A 19,572-nucleotide genomic window follows, 5' to 3' on the forward strand; every position below is an offset into this window, starting at 1 on the left:
GTCAGTGGGAAATGCCCCCATTTAAAGGGGAAAATGGGCGGGGAACACGGCATGTCAAGACCCCGCTCCTGCGACCCCGAGGATTCGGCTCTCCGGCAAAGAGATTATAAGAGTGTCAGGATCCTGGCAGAGATCCGAAGATTGTAACCTGCAGATCGACATTTGTGATAATTTATTTACATTTCATTTTGCCCCATCCACAAGATAGAATTAACCTCTTAATGCCCAGAGGGAAGGGCAATTCTTCCAGCCATGGCCCCTCAAAAGGTTTCCTCCAAAGATGTGGTTTTTCCTTTCCTGCGAGAATGACTCTTTGCAAGTCCAGAGGTAACCCCCTCCTCGACCTGCTTTATGGTCGATTAAATAGAAAAAATGATTATGTATTAAAATAAATTATTCTCATAATCATCTGTGAATTTTTCTTCCAAATAGTAAAACTGTTTTTATGCTTTCTACTGTCATTCTCCAACTAAGGGAGGAGAAACAAATTAATTGAACCTTTGAAGGGTCTTCTATAAGCAGCATTTTGCGGGGATCACATTATTCACACAATACCATCTGCACATGGCGGAGCCATATGCCTATCCCATGCATGTTTAAATACCCTCACTGTATAAGCCTCTACCAACCCTGCTCGGAGACAGTTCCATTTATCTACAACTCCCAGTAAAGTAAAATTTCATTATGTTACACATGGTCAAAATAAAGGTGTAAAATAAAGGGTTGCAAGGGAAGCACCTGAACCCCAGAATAAGCTGCAACATTCATTCAGTAATATAACTGCACACAAATTATATAGATTTCACAAATGCAATGCCATGTTCCAAGAAGTAGCTGTTCCAAAATGATACATGCACTGGACCCCTCTACACAGCTTGCCAGGGGGCTTGTCATCGTGTGTAATGCCACTGTCTCCAGCTCTGCATGTGAAGAGGGGGTAGCTACAAAAGGAGTCCAAAAAAAGAAGGCTTCAGGCAACTTTTATAATTCATGTAAACATTTAACTGTTAAACAACACACTTTTTATCTTGAAAATGAATATTGCATGTGATTATTTAAGATCATAGGGAATGTGAAAAAGCAGGATTTTAACAAAACACATACCGGTATTTGCAAACGAAAACTTATGAACCCTTTCACAAGGAGCACAGATTTAAAAACATGTTAACACTGAGATTAACCTTAACAAAAAAATGGATTTCCAGTAGTTACATGATAACCAACAATACTTCATTAGACACAAACATTATAATCTTCACATTGGGGTCTATTTGGTTAGGAGAAGAGCGGAGTGTTTCAGCTTCCTTTTATATCACTATACATAAAATGGGCTTTTCCATAAAGAAACATACCTCCCAACATTTCAAATGGCCAAAAATGGACATTTTTGCTTTATGGGTGTGGATGGAGAAATGGCTACGAGGAGTGCATTATTAAGATGTTGTGACCATGCGATAGTTTAACCAAGCAGGACACTGACATGAAGAAGATTCACGTATTTTAACCAAACAATTTCATTTACAAATACAGTATTTCTCCTTTCTGCTCGCTGAGGTTTGCTTGGGGATAATGTATCGACGTATTCTTGCCTAGGCAGATAAGGGATTATGGTATTTGTGGATTATCCAGGCGCTACAGCTCTTCCTAACCAGGAGCAAACAGCAGCACCGTCTGAGGGTCCCCGGCTTGGAGGGCACAAAGCACCAGAATTACTGTTTCCCAAGCATGCCATTTGTACCATGAAGGACTGAGCAGAGTAAAATAGTATGTGCCTTCCTGACACGGACTGCGTGTTATGTCCTGGCGCTCCGCAGCGAGCGCGGTGTCTGTGCGCGCTGCCCCGTTCTCAGAACCTTAAAATGTACAACAATCCTCTTTAGTGAACAGACCCCATGGAGGTCTATCTATTCACTTAAGGGAGAATTTGCAGAGTGAACATATTGAGTTCACTATACACTATAACGGTACAACAGCATCTCTGGGAGAAGGCACTTGGCTGGCCCTGTATAATGTATAGTTAAATCAAATTTCTTCTCACTGATTGAATTATTTATCATACTGGGCCAACTCAGCCCTTCTAATAGGAGGAACCTTCCAGTGTTGGTAATGACAACTAGGGGGAGTAGACACTATAAGTGTCCCCAAAGATTTTATACTGCTTGTGTGAATTGTCTAATAAACAACGCTATCAGCATTTATATATACTTATTAAACTAAGCAATATTTTTAAAACTATTAAGTAAAAGCTCTCTGAGCATATTAACCCCGGTAGCAACTAATATTCTTTTACTAAGAGGCGCCCTTAACAAACATGGCGAACCCGATAATACAGAGTTCCCTATCTCCGCCCAAGATTCTCAAGTGAAGACGTAATTTCCGCTTCCGCTTTGTCCTTTTCTACTCTGTTAGGCCGCCGTGCGGGTGGGTATGTGACATGTCCGCTGCTTGTCTGCTTTAATCCTGTAGTTATCATCGCCGGCTTGTTCCCAGAGCTGCCTGTGATGGTACAAGGTAGCGAGGAAGCGATACGGGCCCTACCGGGTGCGCCTATACCTTGGCTGGCCGCTTAATTACCGTATACCCCTCCCATGGAGCATGAGGAGAGCGCCGGCCATGATAGAGGCCTCCTCATGGCGCTCAGCTAGCGGTTTACATGTATTGCGTCCCGTGTTACTTGTGTTCCAAGTCGTATTAAATAGCGTTGTTATAATCGGGAACTAGCTTTCCAGTGAGGAGGATAGTTATTAGAAACAAGACGTATATGTGAATCTGCCAGCTGCGGCCGTGTCTATATATATATCTATCTATATATATATATATATATATATAACGCACCTTATCTCCGGCAAAGGGGTACAAGGCCAATACTTAAAACTTTGACGTCATGCAGGGGCATTACACTCTTTTTGGTGACATTTGTAATCTATTTCATTGGGATTCTCCCAATGTGTGTTGTGATATATTTTGCCTCATATAATAGCTTTATTTTTTTTGCAAACGCCAAGTTTAAGTAATAAAAGTAAAAATTTCCCATTTTTTTAAATTATTTTAAATGGAATGCTTTGGTATTCCAATCCTCCCTGTTTCAACATTTGAGATGCTGTAAAAGTCTTTTGTGATACTGTAAACCTTTGTAGCTTATCATGGAAAGAAATATTTTGATTGTATATGACATTTATATATTTATGACATATTTATTGCTTAGCTAGGCTTTCTGTTCAGTGGCTTGTAAGGTGATGTACTAATATATTTATTCTCTTGCAAAGTGAACCAAGGAAGGCATCAAGATGCAGATCTTTGTGAAAACCCTTACTGGGAAAACCATCACCCTTGAGGTTGAGCCCAGTGACACTATCGAAAATGTCAAGGCTAAAATTCAGGATAAGGAAGGTAAGACAAAAGTGTGTAGATATATAGTGATATATGTAGTTTTTTGATGTCATTACAATACTTAAAGGTGCAGAACTAAATAAGAGAAAGCATTGGGTTATCTGAGATGTTGAGCAAACAAAATGCTAGCAGATATGTCAATTTATTTTTCATAAGCTTACAATGTTTTGTTTTCATGCTTTGGAAAAACTGTAACAGCGGTTTAAACATTAAATATTAGGAATTATGTTTCCGTTGCTGCATTTAGTTCTTAGTGCTAAATTAAAATAAGTCAATATTGAAAAGCACTTCCAAGCTGACATAGCCGAGTTTAGCATGCTACATAATGCAACTAGCATTATCCAAGTGGTTTCAGGCAGTAATACAAATGATCTGTATAGCATGTCAATTACATTACATTAATTTATAAAGTGCTGGCAGATTCTGCAGCACTGTTAAAGTTGGCTCATAACCTATCATATTTTAATACTTGATTTAAAGCTATGGCAAAACCCTAGTTTGATACATACTTTGTTCAATAATGGGTTGTGTGAATTGAGTTTAAATTTGGATATTTGATAGCGCTTTGTCATTAATAAGGAGATAAATATATTTTTTTGTTTGCCTTCTTTGTCTTAACTGAAATGTAACATATATTTTAATCACTCCATTTACTTACAATTTAACAAAACATAAGTTAAATTATGTACCTTGGAGGTGATAGGCACACTAAGTGGCGTTATGTTTTACGGTTATTGCTATGTATTCAAACCTCCCACAACTTTTGATATTTTCTTAGGTATTCCCCCTGATCAGCAGCGTCTAATTTTCGCTGGAAAACAGCTAGAGGATGGGCGTACTCTGTCTGACTACAACATTCAGAAAGGTATGACGTTAGCAGCTTTGCTGGGATTACCTCCGAGTGATGTCCTACTAGAGACCTTGGGGTGGAGTAGTCATTTTAATGTTTCACTCTGTAAAATTTGAAATGCCTTCTGAATGGACTCCTGTGACCTATATACCAATATGGCAAATACAGCTGAACTGGTGTGCTAAACCCTGCAGCTGGTAATGCCACTGTACAGAATGGTTTTCATTTACTATAGTCTTGAAACACTACTCACATGGTGCTTTTAACTGTTTTTATAATCATCTTGACGTTTCCTCAAATGTTTTCAGAGTCAACCTTGCATTTGGTTTTGCGTCTGCGTGGTGGCATTATTGAGCCTTCCCTTCGTCAGCTTGCCCAGAAATACAACTGTGACAAGATGATCTGCCGCAAGTAAGTGTCTTCACAATGTACATAGCAGTAATAGCTTGGTTCCAAATCAGTACCTTCTAAATGCTCTTTTTGGTTACTGTCTGGTTTAGCCTGGTCACTGCCATAAGCCTTTTGATTTGGTGAATTGATAACCAAACTAAAGCTGCTTTTTTTCCCCTGACATACAAAAAGGTATCTCCGCTTCTTTCCCATTGGATCTCATTGGCCAACCCCATACAACAGTTTCTAATAGACAGGAAGCAGTGGCATAAACTTCCTATGTAAATAGGTGGAGGATGTTTTCTGTTTGTTTTCCTTTATTGTAAACGGTAACCTTTTTTGATGCTGCTTCAGCATTTCTTGTGCCATCTCTGGCAATGATGCATTTCTAGGACTGCTTTTACAATGCCAGTCTGACATTCTCGTTCTTTCAGATGCTATGCCCGTCTTCACCCTCGTGCTGTAAACTGCCGCAAGAAGAAGTGTGGACACACAAACAACCTGCGTCCCAAGAAGAAGGTCAAATAAACGTTGCCGCCTCTTGCTTGTTTTTTTGACTCCTGTTGGACAATAAAAAATGCCCAAAAAACGTTCTCGCTTCCAATTATCTCTCTAATTTTCCTAATGTGAACACGATGTTCTCAATACAACATGCAATAAAATAGAGGTATAATTATAACAGTTCAAGTTGTGCTCTTTATAGGACCTACTGCATCACATTTAAATAGCTTTAGAGGAGTTTTAGTTGTTACAATGGAGGTATGATACAGGGAGTGCTAAATGGCACTTGAGCAATCATGGAAATGTGCATATACTCTATCCATATCCTAACTTAAAAATGAAACCTTAAATACAAATTAAACAAGCAATGCAGCACTTGAGTTTGGTTGACTTATGAATTTCTTAGATGTTCCTCTTTTTAACAGTTTCCAAGTAAGATCTGGATTATAGAAATCACAGTGAAAAGTTGAGTGGCGGAACGGGTTTTTCACTCAAGGAGGTTAATGTTTAGCTTTTAACAAGGATTACAGGGCAGATTTAATGCTCGGTTTTGGTCCCCCATAGAAGTTAGATGATTTATAATCTCCAAACAAAAGTATGTTTATTTGGAAGTTGACAGCTCAGGACATTTTTACACTTTTTTTTTTTTTCATTCAAACATTTTAGTGGTCAACACGTTAACTGTCAGTTTGCTGTGCCCATGTTTCAGAGGAACAGTAGAGGTCGCTTATTTAAATTTAACCCCATAGAACTATATATTTTCAAAAACTAGATGGCACAAGGAGCCTGGTTAGGGGCGTATTAGAAAAAAAAAAAAATTCAAATCTATTTTGCAGTTTATCCGTGTTTTTTCTAAGATATGTGAAAGAACAAAGATAGTTACCATATTGGCCCGAATATAGGCCGCACTCCCCCCCCCCCCCCTTTAAGTCTTTAAAGTGGGAGTGCGGCCTATAATCGGGGTTTCGTGCAGGGATGCGCAATTTATATTGCCCAGCACCCGGGACATGCGGTTCTGGGCAGGTGTTTATTTTTCTTTTCTTTATCATTTATCCCTGCTGCGGGCCAGCAGCAGGGTTAGGATCCCGATACCCTGCAGTGCTGCAGACCTGGATCCTCATCTCTGGCAGCCAGTGGGCATCTGCGCGATGCAGACAACCCCTGCTGCTGGCACATTCACGGGGCTTATTTGACCAAGCGCCGGCGTGACATGACCAGCCAGCAGCAGTGGAGGTTGTTTGAGCACATAGCGCAGATAACTTCCGCTGCTGCCGGGGCTTTGAGCGTCAGCATAGAAGCCCCGGCGGAAGTGGCAAGACGCAGCAGAGGTTGTCTATGTGCATCTCGCAGACGTACAACGGCTGCCCCCGCTAGACACCATAAAGTCTCACCAGGAAGTCTGGGGATGCATTGGTTAGTCTGGGGGAGGTGTGCTGAGCGGCATATCAGGGTGCCATATCGGGTTATAAAGCATAGAAGGGGGCAGAGTGACATATCAAGGGTTATAAAACATATCTCTGGGCAGAGTGGCATATCTGGGGGGCAGAGGGGCACATCTTTAAGTAAGGTCCATTCTGAATCAAGGGGGGTCCTTTAAATGGCTATTGGTTTTCTGCTTATATATAAAATATGCTGACTAACTGCATAATAGATACCAAAAATGTTACAATACATGTATTCCTGTTCATTAGGTAAAATACCGTTTTACCATTCCACTCGTGTATTTTTTTTTTCTTTAAAATAGCACAAACTTGAAGGGTCTGGCCTATAATCGAGCCAATACAGTACTTTTATTCAGCAACACCTCTTGCGTACAGCACATGCATGGGGAAATCATGCTTCAAGCTGTTGCCTGGTCAAAATTGGAACATGCACATTTCACAACAAGTCATGAGAGTGCAAAATGGTTTCACATTTTTAACATAACTTCCAAATGTCCCTCTTTAAAGGAGGATAGTATGTCTTTTGATAGGGAAACAGTGGAAAACGCATTTATAAAAGGGGTATATATAAATAAAATACATTATTCCTATTCATAATACCTGTCCTTCATTGGCCATTTGGAATATTGGACAATATACAATAAAGTTCCTTTATCTGTGGTCAAGGAGGCTGTCATGGTATTTTGGATGATGCTCCCTACTCTGAGCTGACTCCTTATGTCAATGCTAATGAAGTCTGTTCCTCCGCAGACTTTCATTAGTCTGACTGTGATGCTGGGTTATTAAAACAGAGCCATTCTATTGTTTACCACTAGAAGCGTGATAAGGAGTCAGGATGTTTGTTTACTAGAAGTAGAATACTAGAATGCATACACGTGGCTAGCATGTAGCTGCCTACTTTATACTTGCTAGTCGGAGACATGTAAAATGTATTATCTGTCCAATAAGGAACGCCTGTGACTTGTACGATCCATGGCGAACACTCATTTTGACCCACAATAGCTGTGCATTAACACGGCCCTGTGTGATCGAAGCTGTCATGAGTCTTCCTGTACTTTGAGAGGAGCTGCTGAGAATAAGCCCAGCTGAGCAGATTGGTTCCTCCTTGTGATAAGGGAGGCGACTGATCTTTGGTGTTACACACAGCAGGTTTCAGGAAGCTGTGCAGAAATTTGCTTGTCGGAGTCCGGTGTGATCATAACTATAGAATGGTGAGTAGTGAGTAGTGAGTGGTGCTCTAACCAGTAGTGCCGTGCATCAGCATTAGCTTCCCCAGTCACCTAAACACACACAGCTCCTGCCAGGCAATAATTCCCTTTGTTACACTTATTAAAACATTGAACTATTTCTTCCTAACACTATTACAAATTTACACTTTATATTTTGGCAACACGAATGAGCTTTCTGGTTTCAGTAGAATGTTTTATATTACAGGAAGAAAGTTGATTAGCTAAGAGAGTTACTCTTATTGTATTATATATATATATATATATATATATATATATATATATTTTTTTTAATAATTTTAAAAGCAATTTAAGTCTGCCTAGCTTACCGGTGTCTGCAGGGGACATGCTATGCGTGGATCTGTTAATTAAATGGTTAATAAAAAAAATGCTTACCATTTACCGTAAGCACATTGGCATCATGAAAAAAAACTCAATGGTGCAGGAAAAAAAAAGTATATGCCCAAACCAGCCAAATCGTTAGCAAATTTATGGAATTTTATATTAGGACAACGTTTCCACTATATATATATATATATATATATATATATATATATATATATATATATATATATATATATATATATATATATATATATGTGTATATATATATATATATATATATATATATATATATATATATATATATATATATATATATATATATGTACTAGTTTTAAAATAAATTTGGCTCAGACCTTGTGTCATGTAAAGGACCCTCAACATATAGAAAATAGTATCAATATGACTCAGCCTGATTTGGCATCAGAAAGCCCTTGCCCTGCTATCCCACGTGGCATTGGTGTCGCTTGCTCATTTTAACCCATGATGTACCAGGAACATCACAGGTCCTATAGCGTTTTGTGCTGTACCTGGTACCTTACTGTTTGCAAGAAGGTTAATACCTATAGGTTGGTAGGCAGTGAAGAGGTATTTTTTATTTCTTTATTTTTTACTAGCAGGGATATAAGGTGTTTTGTTGTTTCTATAGAAGCACCAGAAGTCTTATTGGTGATTACAGATACATTTTATGCCGATCATCTATCCCACTAAAGATCTATGCATATTAACTTGGTTCTTGTACTTTAAGGTGCTGTTCCATTTATTTAAAACATTATTTGCACTATAGTATTTTATAGAAAAATCAGGCTTTTTTCCCCCGAAGCCTTAATCCCTTTTGAGTTGCTCTGGCCCTTTATGGCCTCCAGTGCCACCTTTTGTGTTCCTGTCAAAAGTTATGAATGGCATAAAATTATTAAGAAGGGTTGGAATTCACCAGTACTAGTGGTAGGTGGCACACACACCACCCAACAATCACAATTTCCAGACACTGTCCTTGGTAGCTGCCCAACTCTCCTGTATCTGTAGGCAGTGAGGATCATGCGCCAGTTGACCTTCCTTGACTAGCCCAGGAAGGTGTAAAATAAACTGAGGTCTATTCTGTTGCGGTACACATGTCCGTTACGGCTCCCATGTGGCCACCTTAATCTAAACCTACACACCATAGGCAGGGTAAGGTGGCCACTGCATTTATTTGACTAGATGTCCAAGAAGCGGTACCTTTTAAAAAGAGGGAGTGTCAGCATTTTTTTTAAACAAAAAAACTTTACAATTGTATCTCTTTTAACAAATAATATTGTTTCAAGACTATCCTTTTTTACATAATATTTGATAAAGGGTTTCAAAATCATTGGTCTATGCTGCATTTTGCATGCAGTATCCTTACTGCACCAGCAGGTGGCGATGTATAGCAACTTTCTAAGAAAACTCTTAGGCCAGACCCCAACTCCTCATTAATGACTCACCCTCTCCAGACAATGCGGTCACTGGTAACTAATAATGTGCCTGTAGGTCTCACCATACTTTCCACCAGTGAAAGTTATCATACTGCTCCCAGTACAACAACACGTGTGTTTAATTACCGAATGCAGGCCTTCACATTGCATTGGAAATTACTCAAAACAACTTACGCCTTGACTTTGTTAGTAGTTGCTAATGCTGAAACTAGTAGACCAGTGTGCAAGCAAACAAGGTCAAGTCTTTAGATAGAATGTGCTAAACTTGGTAGTGGCTGACAACTATTGCATACCCCTCAAATGTACTTATTTTCGCAGGGCACTGCCCCACCATAGGCCAGTTTGGGAGATCATTTGATCTCCCCATACCAGCCCAGTGAGGTGTAAAATCAATGAAGGTATGTGTTGTTGATGCTCACCTTGCTGAGTGCTAGGAGGTGGTTCTTCAGGTGAGATGGGCAGTTGGCCATGCCTCTGGTACCACTCACTCCAGTCTAGCACCCCTTCCTCCCCGCTTTTAGCCAACCCGCCAACACAGCTGGCACAATTTGGAAATCTAAAATGTTGGCAAGTATGCTATTTCTTTTTTAAATAATTTTCCCTGAAAACTAGACTTGATTCTCTGGTGAGTAAAATAACGCACCTCCATTTTTATTTTCTTTATTTCGATTTTTACGTTTTAAAATAACAAAAATATAGTTTCTAAATAAAGTAAACATAAAATGAAGAGACAACAGGTCCGATCATGTTTAATGATTGTGGGTTATGATGTACCATGCACATAAGCTTGTCCATCAAATATATATTGTGAATTATTAATGTATCTCCCTTATAATGTGACATGTAAGGTTGCTAACCACCTTAAAATATAACTATTTCTTCTTGCTGTTTCTGTTTTACTTTCAGGTGGATAACGACTTCCGACACCTCATACAGAGGTTTTATGAGTTGCAAGCTGAGCGTGTGGAGGCCTACAGGCTATTTGAAGAGTAAGCAGAGAAAAATATGAACTCCTTTGTCTCCATGGTTTCCATGGGGATCTAAATATTTGTTTGAAGATAATCAAGTTTGTATTTTGTTAATTTTCACAAACCTTGAGAGACATCAAGTACTGTTAAATGCCCAAACCTTTCCCGGAAACAATTCTTTAATCAAGTAAAATGTTACCAGGAACACTTAATTGTTGTGTGACACAAAAAAGGTACTCATGGGTTGTTGCCATAGAAACCTTATTAAACATTTCTGTGGTGCTTTCATGTCATCGAATCTTTAGAGGAAATAAGCAAGTGAATATTTTCAGATCAATTTGTTAACAGGCTAGAATGCAATTGATGTTGTGTCTAAGGGAACCACACCAATTGCCCAGTCTTCATAGTGTAACTGTGACGGCTGGACATGACAGGCCATTGTTATGCTCATGTACCATGTGGTCGGGTTGGAGCAGCAGATCGCGTGAGTATGGGGTGCTGTGAGCCTGATGTTGGAACACATGAAAAAATGTCCCTAGATTTAATTTTACAAATATCTTCAGCTTTAAAGCAGGAAAGGGCCTCATAAATCCAGCCAGCACGATGAGCTCTTAACACGAGACCACAGTTACCTGGACTTTCTGGGTCTTAGAGACAAAGTCAAATTGTAGTTAGATTATGTTGGGTCTGCAAAATCTCTTAGGGCTAGTCTAGCCCTTATGTGTATATAGAATATTCCTGGACATGCACACATTTTTTAAGTTGTGTATACAGTCTAAGAGGAACTTGGATTGATTTAGCCCTGGCCCTCTTTGAAATAAAATACAAGTTATTTCATTGTTCCGTATTTATTCAACTCATCTGGACTTCATCAGGAATCCAAAGTAATGTTTTACTTCTTGTTACGCCTATTTAAACAGCTTTTTTTTGTTTCTAAAGAATAACAATGTGAAGAGCTTTCTGATTTTAATTTTTGCTTACTGCTGACTGGTCCCCCTCAAGTGTATTTGTAATACGTTAGATAATATTGTCTATTGGAAACTGCTTAAAAATAATTCTAGCAGGGTACACTAGCAATACAGATTAATAAAAAAAATATGTATCTAGCTCCTGGGGTGTGTATGTTGGGACTTGTGTGTAGTATATAAACAGCATGGTTAGATTGAGTATGTAGCTAATGAAAGGGCCACCTTGTGTACCATTTGATGTCTCCATCTCCTATAGGATAAGTGGGAAGGAGGCTTGCCAGGGCTCCATTATTATTAAAGACAACCCTGGTTATTTGACTAGATTGACCATTTCAAAAAAGTAGTCCCTTGAAAACACAATCATGAAAAAGCACTGACAGGTACAGTCTATACCTCAAGAGTAGAAGAACAAGGAAAGGCAGACAGCTTATGGTATATCAAAAACGTGAACTATACCAGCGCATCTAATATATACCATCAGCACGAATATCTATGTGCTTCCCTCAACCCCTTCAAATTGGATCTAAGTGTTTTGCACTCCAACTTAAATGTGAGTGCATTGGACTGTTCTACTTAAAAAGCCATATCCACAAAACGCTCTACCAGCCAGATCTGGTACAGATCTGGTGAATACACTTTTAACACATCCTTTCAAAAATACATCTGCTGTTTTCTTATGTTTTTTATGTAAAGTCCGCTCCATGAACATAGTTAAGGTTTTGCAAATTAAGTTCCCAGGGTCAATCTACAACTTTTTTTTTTTTTTTAGCACCCACGTCCAAAAATTGTTTTGAATATATTGTTTGTTCTCCATATCTCTGTTTTTTAAAAAAAATATATGTACATATTATTTATATAAATAATACAAGAGTTAAACATTACCATATGACAGGATATTGGAGAATGTTTGATTGAAGGACATCTGTTGGTTTGGTGTCCCCCTTAAGCTTTATAGACAGAGAAATGTACCACTTTCTATATCGCTTTCCCCAATGTGTTAATCGTATTTATGTTATAGAGGATTAAAATCTCCAATGTTTTCCAGATGTGGATTTAAAGAGAAGCTGCAACTGTTTGTAATAATATTTAAATTTAATGCTTAATAATCAAATTTATGATTCATACAGGTGACAGATTCTCTAATGTCTGATAGAATTTAACATTTGTTTCTTCCTATCCTTACTGAACAGAGCTTGGATGTAGTTTCGTATTATAACGGAGTACGTATTCGGAATTTAAGAGTTTTAACACACGGAAGCTAATATTATGGATGTGTGTACAACAATATTGAATACATTAAAAAAATATCAAAACACATAACCTCCTCATTTTAGTTTTCACCCTTGCAATTCCATAGGAGCCAGCGGTGCTATAAATGGCATGCTTGACTGATGTTGCAAGAGTTAACATATCTTCCTTTCAGGGGTCACCAGGCCTATTTGAAGTCTGGCCCGCACTATGATTTCATCCGGTACCGGCAGCTGGTTCACGAAATCACCAAGGCCTTCAATGGCATTAATAAAGAACTAATCCAGATGAAAGATCGATTCCGGGAGGTGCACGATAGACCTGACCTGTCTGAACACTTGGAGAAACTCCAAGAAATGGAAAAAGAGAAGTTAGAACTGGTATTGTGCTGATTTTTCTAATATAACATTTCCTCTTGCTTTCTAGTATGTATTGTCTTTCATTCTTTTTCTTGCACTTGTTATGGTTTTCCTGTGATTTCCTAGCTCTTTTCTGGGCTTGAGCTCTTGGTATTGTTTCCTTTCCTTCATGTCATCACTTAAGTTTATTAGAGACTCATTTCAGTTGGTGCAACCAAAGTAACACAAAACACAGGGACAGCAAGCTAAGAAATATTAAGTTATGTTGCCAGCTGACCAACATTTCAAGTCCTAACTTAAACAGAAGTGAGTTATGGCCACTGCTCATGCGCAACAGCTGCTTTGGCTTGAAACAGGTTTGCAAAGTGTGCAGAATTTTGGTGTTACATGGGTGGAACATGACTTATACATGTCTGGAAATACTGATTCTTGACACTGATGTAAAAAAAAAACCCAAACACTCCCAGGAAGCAGGACTGAAGGCAAAAACTAGGAATGGATTTACCACAAACAAAACAGAGGTACTGTGGAAGACAGACTAGCACCTACGCTTCTCCATATATTCCTTTATTATGTGCCCCAACCCCACATATTCTCCACTTACAACAGGTTCTCTTCATCTTCAAACTCAATAACTGTCATTATGAGACATTTTAATGTCACTCATTTACTTAGATTATGTGCACCTCAAGCCTCACCAAAGCAGATATTAACCCCTTAAGGACAATGGGCAGTCCCTAAACACATTGAAAACAATGCATTTTGAGCCCGTACATGTACAGGCTTTGTCATTAAGGGGTTAATAGTGACACAAATTAAGTCAAATCACAGAAGCTAGGAGATGCTTGTTGGAGATGCTTGCTCACTGAGCAGTGGAGTGTAGCGAGTGTCCGGCAATCTAAGATTTGTGAATAGACCAAATTTTGTTTAAAATGTACGTTGTTTGTTCCTGAGATGGTGGAAAACCTTATATTGCTATCTGGAATGCAACTATTGGAACCGAAGAAACCTTGCAAGGCCATTGCAATGTTGTAAAGTCATACCAAATCATTGTGTGGTCTTAATTTTTTTGTTGTTGTACACCATACTATTTTTTTTTTAAATCAATATTTCCACATATAAGAATATAAATTAGAAAGAACCAAGGGTGCCATGACCAAAGACCACATTTAGGCAGCTAGGGCCTACATAACAAGGGAACTGCAGCCATTGTGGTAACCATCACAACACAAACAAAAAAGGTAAGAGAGGTTCTAGGGCTTTGTGGTGCATTTGTTATTGTACTGATTTGCGTCCTCTTTCAGACGGCAAGACTACAGTTGGCCAAACAAAACTCCCAGGACCACCCCAGTCAGGAAGACTACCAAGAAGAGGTGCAAACACTAAAACAAAAGTAAGAATGCAGTCTCCCATGTTTTCTCTTATACCAGTACACTTTGGTGTTTACTCACTATGGGAAGAGTTTTGGTTTCAAAAGCTTGACTTCACTATACATTGTAAAGGTATAGCCCAGGTGAGGGTCAGTGAAATTTCTTCATTCTCCTAACCAATTGAATTATACATATACAGGGCCAGCTCAGAGCTACTGTAGTTGGAGGAACCGGTGGCCCTTCCTAATAAAAAGTAAAGTGAGGGAATTGAATTAACAACCCTCCTTCTGGGATTTATTACATTAGAAAATTAGCTAAATTAACTTGCGCAAATACACAGAAACACATTTTGTAAGTAATTTATTTAATCATTTCATTACAACAATGATATATAAGGTCAAGGATAAAAAATAATAAAATATTATTTTGATAATTTACAAATAATTTTACAATTGTTATTGGAAAAAATTGATATTTAAAAAAGTAAATATAATTGATGCAGCTCAGCAGTTTTTTTTATTTTATTCTTCCCCCCACTAAAACCACGTTTGTGCTCACTTTTTGTCATTTACTATATTTATTTCTTTACCAATTAAAATTATTTAGAAAAATGTTTAGTCTTTATTTTATTTCCCTTTTTACAGATACATAATACTGTTTTAGTAATTTTAAGCAAAATGATGAGTATTGTCACATTTTAATTTAAGAAAATATATGCATTCTATAAAATTCCCAAAAATACTTTTTCAGGTTTTCATTACATGGCTTTAACTTTAGGGAGTGAAAATGAGCAGCTGAACTTATTTCCAGATTATCCATTGATGTCATAATAACCGTCAGGAGTTTTCATTCTATGTTTTAATACCCTGGAAAAATATTTCTGGTGTCATGGTTTCTGCTGGTTCCTGCTTTTTTTGGAATAACTTCAAATCCGCACAGATCTGACAGTTAAACAAATCTTAATTGCCTAACAAAACTTAGTTGATTTTAAAGCTCTGCAATTGTGCTCATATTCCACAATTTAGTGAAATGTCCATAAACAGCAAGATTGTCAGATGACTACTGCAATTGAGTTGTTTAACCCCTTGATGACAATTGCCGGTCCGGGCACGTCACCGAAAATCGTGACGATTATGACAATTGACGTGCCAGGACCGGCACGTCTTTAAACGGGTGAAAAAATCGATCCGTGATCGATTTTTTTCACTCAAACGGTGTTGCTCTAATGCCTCGACATCGAGGCATTGAGCAACACCAAAAAAAACATTCCCGGCCCCCCCCGATCGCTCCTAGGAGCAAATAAAAAAACATGTTTGAAAGACTGCACGTCTTTCAAACATGGCGGTGCCCGCCGCCGAAAAACGGGTTTAGGAAGCAATCGCGAGTCGCTTCCTTTGCTTAGCTGGTGTTGCTAAGATGCCTCAGTATCGAGGCATCTTTGCAACACCTGTTTAGCAAAGGAAGCGACTCGCGATCGCTTCCTAAATGCTCAACTTACCTTCCCGGTGCCGGCGTCTTCGAAACACATGCGGTGTTTCAAGATGGCGGCGCCCATCAAGCCGGGGGCGGAGCCTGCTGTCATCATCGGGGGGGGGTGTTGCTGGATGTCATGGACATCCAGTGAATAACACCCCTAGTGGTCAGATCACTCATAAGAGTGATCATGATTTGCTAAATCAAAGGCAATGTTTTCTAAACATTGCCTTTGATCAGTATTGGATCTGCCTCCCTCCTTCACTTGCTTCTAGTGAGGGAGAGAGACAGATCAGTGTGTTTTTAGGTATTCTCAATAATATATATATATTGATCCAAAGGCTCTTATAAGAGCCACCCATTTAATATTAACCCCTTCATTGCCATTGATCACTGCATAAACAGTGATCTTGCATAGTGGCAATTGTTTTGGGGGTTCTTTTTTTTTTACATTTTTTTTTACTTTTTTTTATTTTTTTGTACTTTTTTTTTAGGGTTTTTTTAATTTTTTTTATTAGAGCCATTAACCCTTTCCTTCCCCACTATTTTTGCTGCAATTGTTGCCATGCAGCGGTATACGGCTGAGGAGGCATGTTCCAAATTTGGCCCTTTTGCCCCCAAACAATCTGACAAACCCATGCATGTGGGGTATCAATGTACTCAGGAGATGTTGCTGAACACATATCGGGGTGTTGTGTGACAGCAACAACATACCAGGAGCTGTAATTTTACACCTGAAGTACAAAGTATGTTTAAAAAACAGCAAAAACAATTACTATCACAAACTTTGACAAGGGTTGGTGGTAGGATTAGTGCATGGAAAGGGTTAAACTATCAGCATCTAAAATACCCTGGGGTGTCTAGTTTTCAAAAATATATGGTTTGGTGGGGTAAATTTAATTTGCTGGCTTCAAAGATGCCCCAAATACCACATGGAGACAGAATTACCAGATTCAGAGAAAAATGGTTTTGAAATAGCAAAACGCTACTTGTACTTATTGCCCCATAACGTGTAGAAGAAAGCAAAAAAACATAAAAACATTGGGTATTTCTAAACTCGGGACAAATAGTAGAATCTATTTAGCAGGTTTTTTCAGTAGTTTTTTATGATGAATAAAAGATTTTTCAAATAAAAGTGAGAAATTTTTTTTTTTTTTCAATTTTTCGTCATATTTTATTATTTTTATTATAGAAAATTACATCATATCTAAAAAATTATGGTGTCTGAAGCCCTTCTTGTCCTGAAAAAAACAATATATAACTTGTGTGGGTTTAGTAAATGGGTTAAGAGAAAATTACAGCTAAACACAAACACCGCAGAAACGATAAAAGCCATTGTCACGAAGGGTACAAAAAATAGAATCAGCCTTTGTCACGAAGGGGTTAAAAGCAATCAAACGTTCTTAGTATTTTGCAAAAAATATGCCAAAGAATTTGAATTTATTTTTTTTAATAAAGTTGGGCAACATTACTAGAAATATGATAGGATATATTGTTAATATACAGATTTTTCTTAGGAGCCACTCAAGGTTTTGTATACTTGGAAAAAATGGATGTTATTAGAAAAAAATATATATAATGCAATCTTGGGAATATACTGTACGTAGAAAAGCTATGCAGCTTTTTAACTCGTTAACTAGAAGTAAGTCTTCATAAACCAGAATAAAACACATCAGTGCAGTTTCACAAATAACTCGCTTGAACCAAGGGTGGATATATAAAAAAGCAACAGATGTATGCTCTCAGCCTTCTGATTGCTGGACACATCTGTCCTTTTGGGGTACAGTCCATACCCCCTTGGCCTGAAGAATACATAGAAGATCATATTCTCACCCCAAACTGTAATTAAATATGATAAAAAAACAAGAAATAAAGAAAAAAAATAGTGCAACTGAGGAAAGTATGACCAGAATTATAATTTGCAGGATCGGACATAGTTAAAAATTATTGAGATGGACCTTCTTTTGTGCAAACCCTGAAAAAAACCCCAACCTTTTAAAAAGGATTTTTTTTATTTTTATATATGACTGTACCTTTCCACTAAAAGTCATAGATCCCGCACCCTCCCATTACCCTATAGGGTTTAGTGAAAACAGTATACACACAGTTTTGTTGCTAATTCCTTAATAATCATGGCCTCTATTAAGATGTAGTCTCTAAACTGTCCACACTCGGGTGCGTGATATGTTTTAATTGTACGTAGATCTGTGTGTAATAATCTGTAATCTCATGCAATTCTATAACCCTGCAGGCCCGTCGCATATCTGCATTTTCCTTTATTTAGCCTTGGCCCCTTATTCGCATATGTTTTAAATAATGTGGAATTTATTGTTGATCATTCAGAAGTGAGAGTGATGGAAGTAAATTTGAAAACCTATTAAATGTACTTTTGATATGTATCTAATTCCGGAGTGATTTGGATGTATTTCAAATAAGATATATATTTACATGCAATATGGCCTGAGAGTCGAACACATCAAACAAAGAGCCAACTACGTTTTGATGATGCCTTTAAACAAACCTAGAACTTTCGAAGCGATCTTTAATGACTCAATTAAGGTAATAGATTTAGATTTGAATTACTCATAATTCTAAACGGTTTATCGTAAACCTGACGCACACATTTCTACCAGAATGTGAAAGCCTCAATTCACGCTGTGTTCATTATACAGTATATACACACTGTATATAGTGTGTGATATATAATATCATATGAAACGTGCACAAAATAGTTATGTTTTTTTTTCGCTCCTGCATTATATATGCAATCAATGAAAAATCATTTCCAGGAATCGTCATTTTAAAATAGGTTTGCTTACACAAAAATATTTTCATCAGGGCCACCATCGTTAATTTTCACTAAATCTATTTTGGAAAATTATGCAAGCTCTTGAAATGCCTGAAAAAAAAAAAGTTTTATGGTAGGACGGCAAACTTGTTAATAATAATCCATAAAAGTGGAAAGTGTGTTCATTTTACTATTGTGACTGATGTATGTACCGACAGCAGCACCTTGCAAGTACCCCACTTCTAAACAAGCGGTGTAGCCTTCTGCTGGGTGTTTCATAAACACCACCTAAACTTCTATATTGTGAATAATGCAAGCCAGATGTCCGTTTATTTATAGTTTCCATCCGTTCTTTTAGGATAATTAAAACCGTGGAAGCAATCAGTGAAGTACTACAGGATTTCAAGTATGACTGTGAAGAAATACAATGAAGTTTCACTCTTTGGGAACTGCTGGATGGAAAGTGAGGCGCGGAGTGGAAATATTTATTTGTAACTTCACCAGAACTAAGCTATCGCTTTTTTTTTTTTTTTACATCTTTCGTGAGCTGTCTCAGTTTGTAGTATAATAAATTAAGTTAATTAACTGAAACTTTAATTACAGAAAATTATGAGTAATTTGAAACTCATCTAAAGCCTATATGAATCTAGAGCCCCTTCATCAGGACTTCAGTTGCAAACAATGCGCCACTACAGTGCTTGTCATTTTTTTTTCTTCATATGCGTGGTCACGGACCCGTGGGACCTGCCTCCCAATGCAGTCCTCTAGCTGGGTGCTTAACACTAGGGTTTAGTCAGAACCTG

The 19,572-nt window shown here is 38.0% G+C and overlaps 2 protein-coding genes across 2 annotated transcripts; both read left to right on the forward strand.

Moving 5' to 3' along the window:
* Positions 1-2,411: 2,411 nt before the first annotated feature.
* Positions 2,412-5,204, forward strand: LOC149280866 (ubiquitin-ribosomal protein eL40 fusion protein). Its single transcript, XM_089500006.1, has 5 exons — positions 2,412-2,425; positions 3,267-3,390; positions 4,169-4,255; positions 4,549-4,651; positions 5,065-5,204. Exons 2-5 carry the CDS (start codon positions 3,288-3,290, stop codon positions 5,156-5,158), a joined length of 387 nt encoding a protein of 128 aa, XP_089356132.1. The 5' UTR covers positions 2,412-2,425; positions 3,267-3,287; the 3' UTR covers positions 5,159-5,204.
* Positions 5,205-6,341: 1,137 nt separating this feature from the next.
* Positions 6,342-19,200, forward strand: LOC149280867 (required for excision 1-B domain-containing protein-like). The gene is made up of 5 exons (XM_089500039.1): positions 6,342-6,443; positions 10,502-10,584; positions 12,955-13,159; positions 14,443-14,531; positions 19,128-19,200. The coding sequence occupies exons 1-5, from the start codon at positions 6,342-6,344 to the stop codon at positions 19,198-19,200; spliced, it is 552 nt and encodes a 183-aa protein (XP_089356165.1).
* Positions 19,201-19,572: the final 372 nt, after the last annotated feature.

Source organism: Sceloporus occidentalis, unplaced genomic scaffold (genome assembly GCF_023333645.1).
Source record: "Sceloporus occidentalis isolate IW3139 unplaced genomic scaffold, rSceOcc1.0.p SCAF_145, whole genome shotgun sequence".
Taxonomy (NCBI): domain Eukaryota; kingdom Metazoa; phylum Chordata; class Lepidosauria; order Squamata; family Phrynosomatidae; genus Sceloporus; species Sceloporus occidentalis.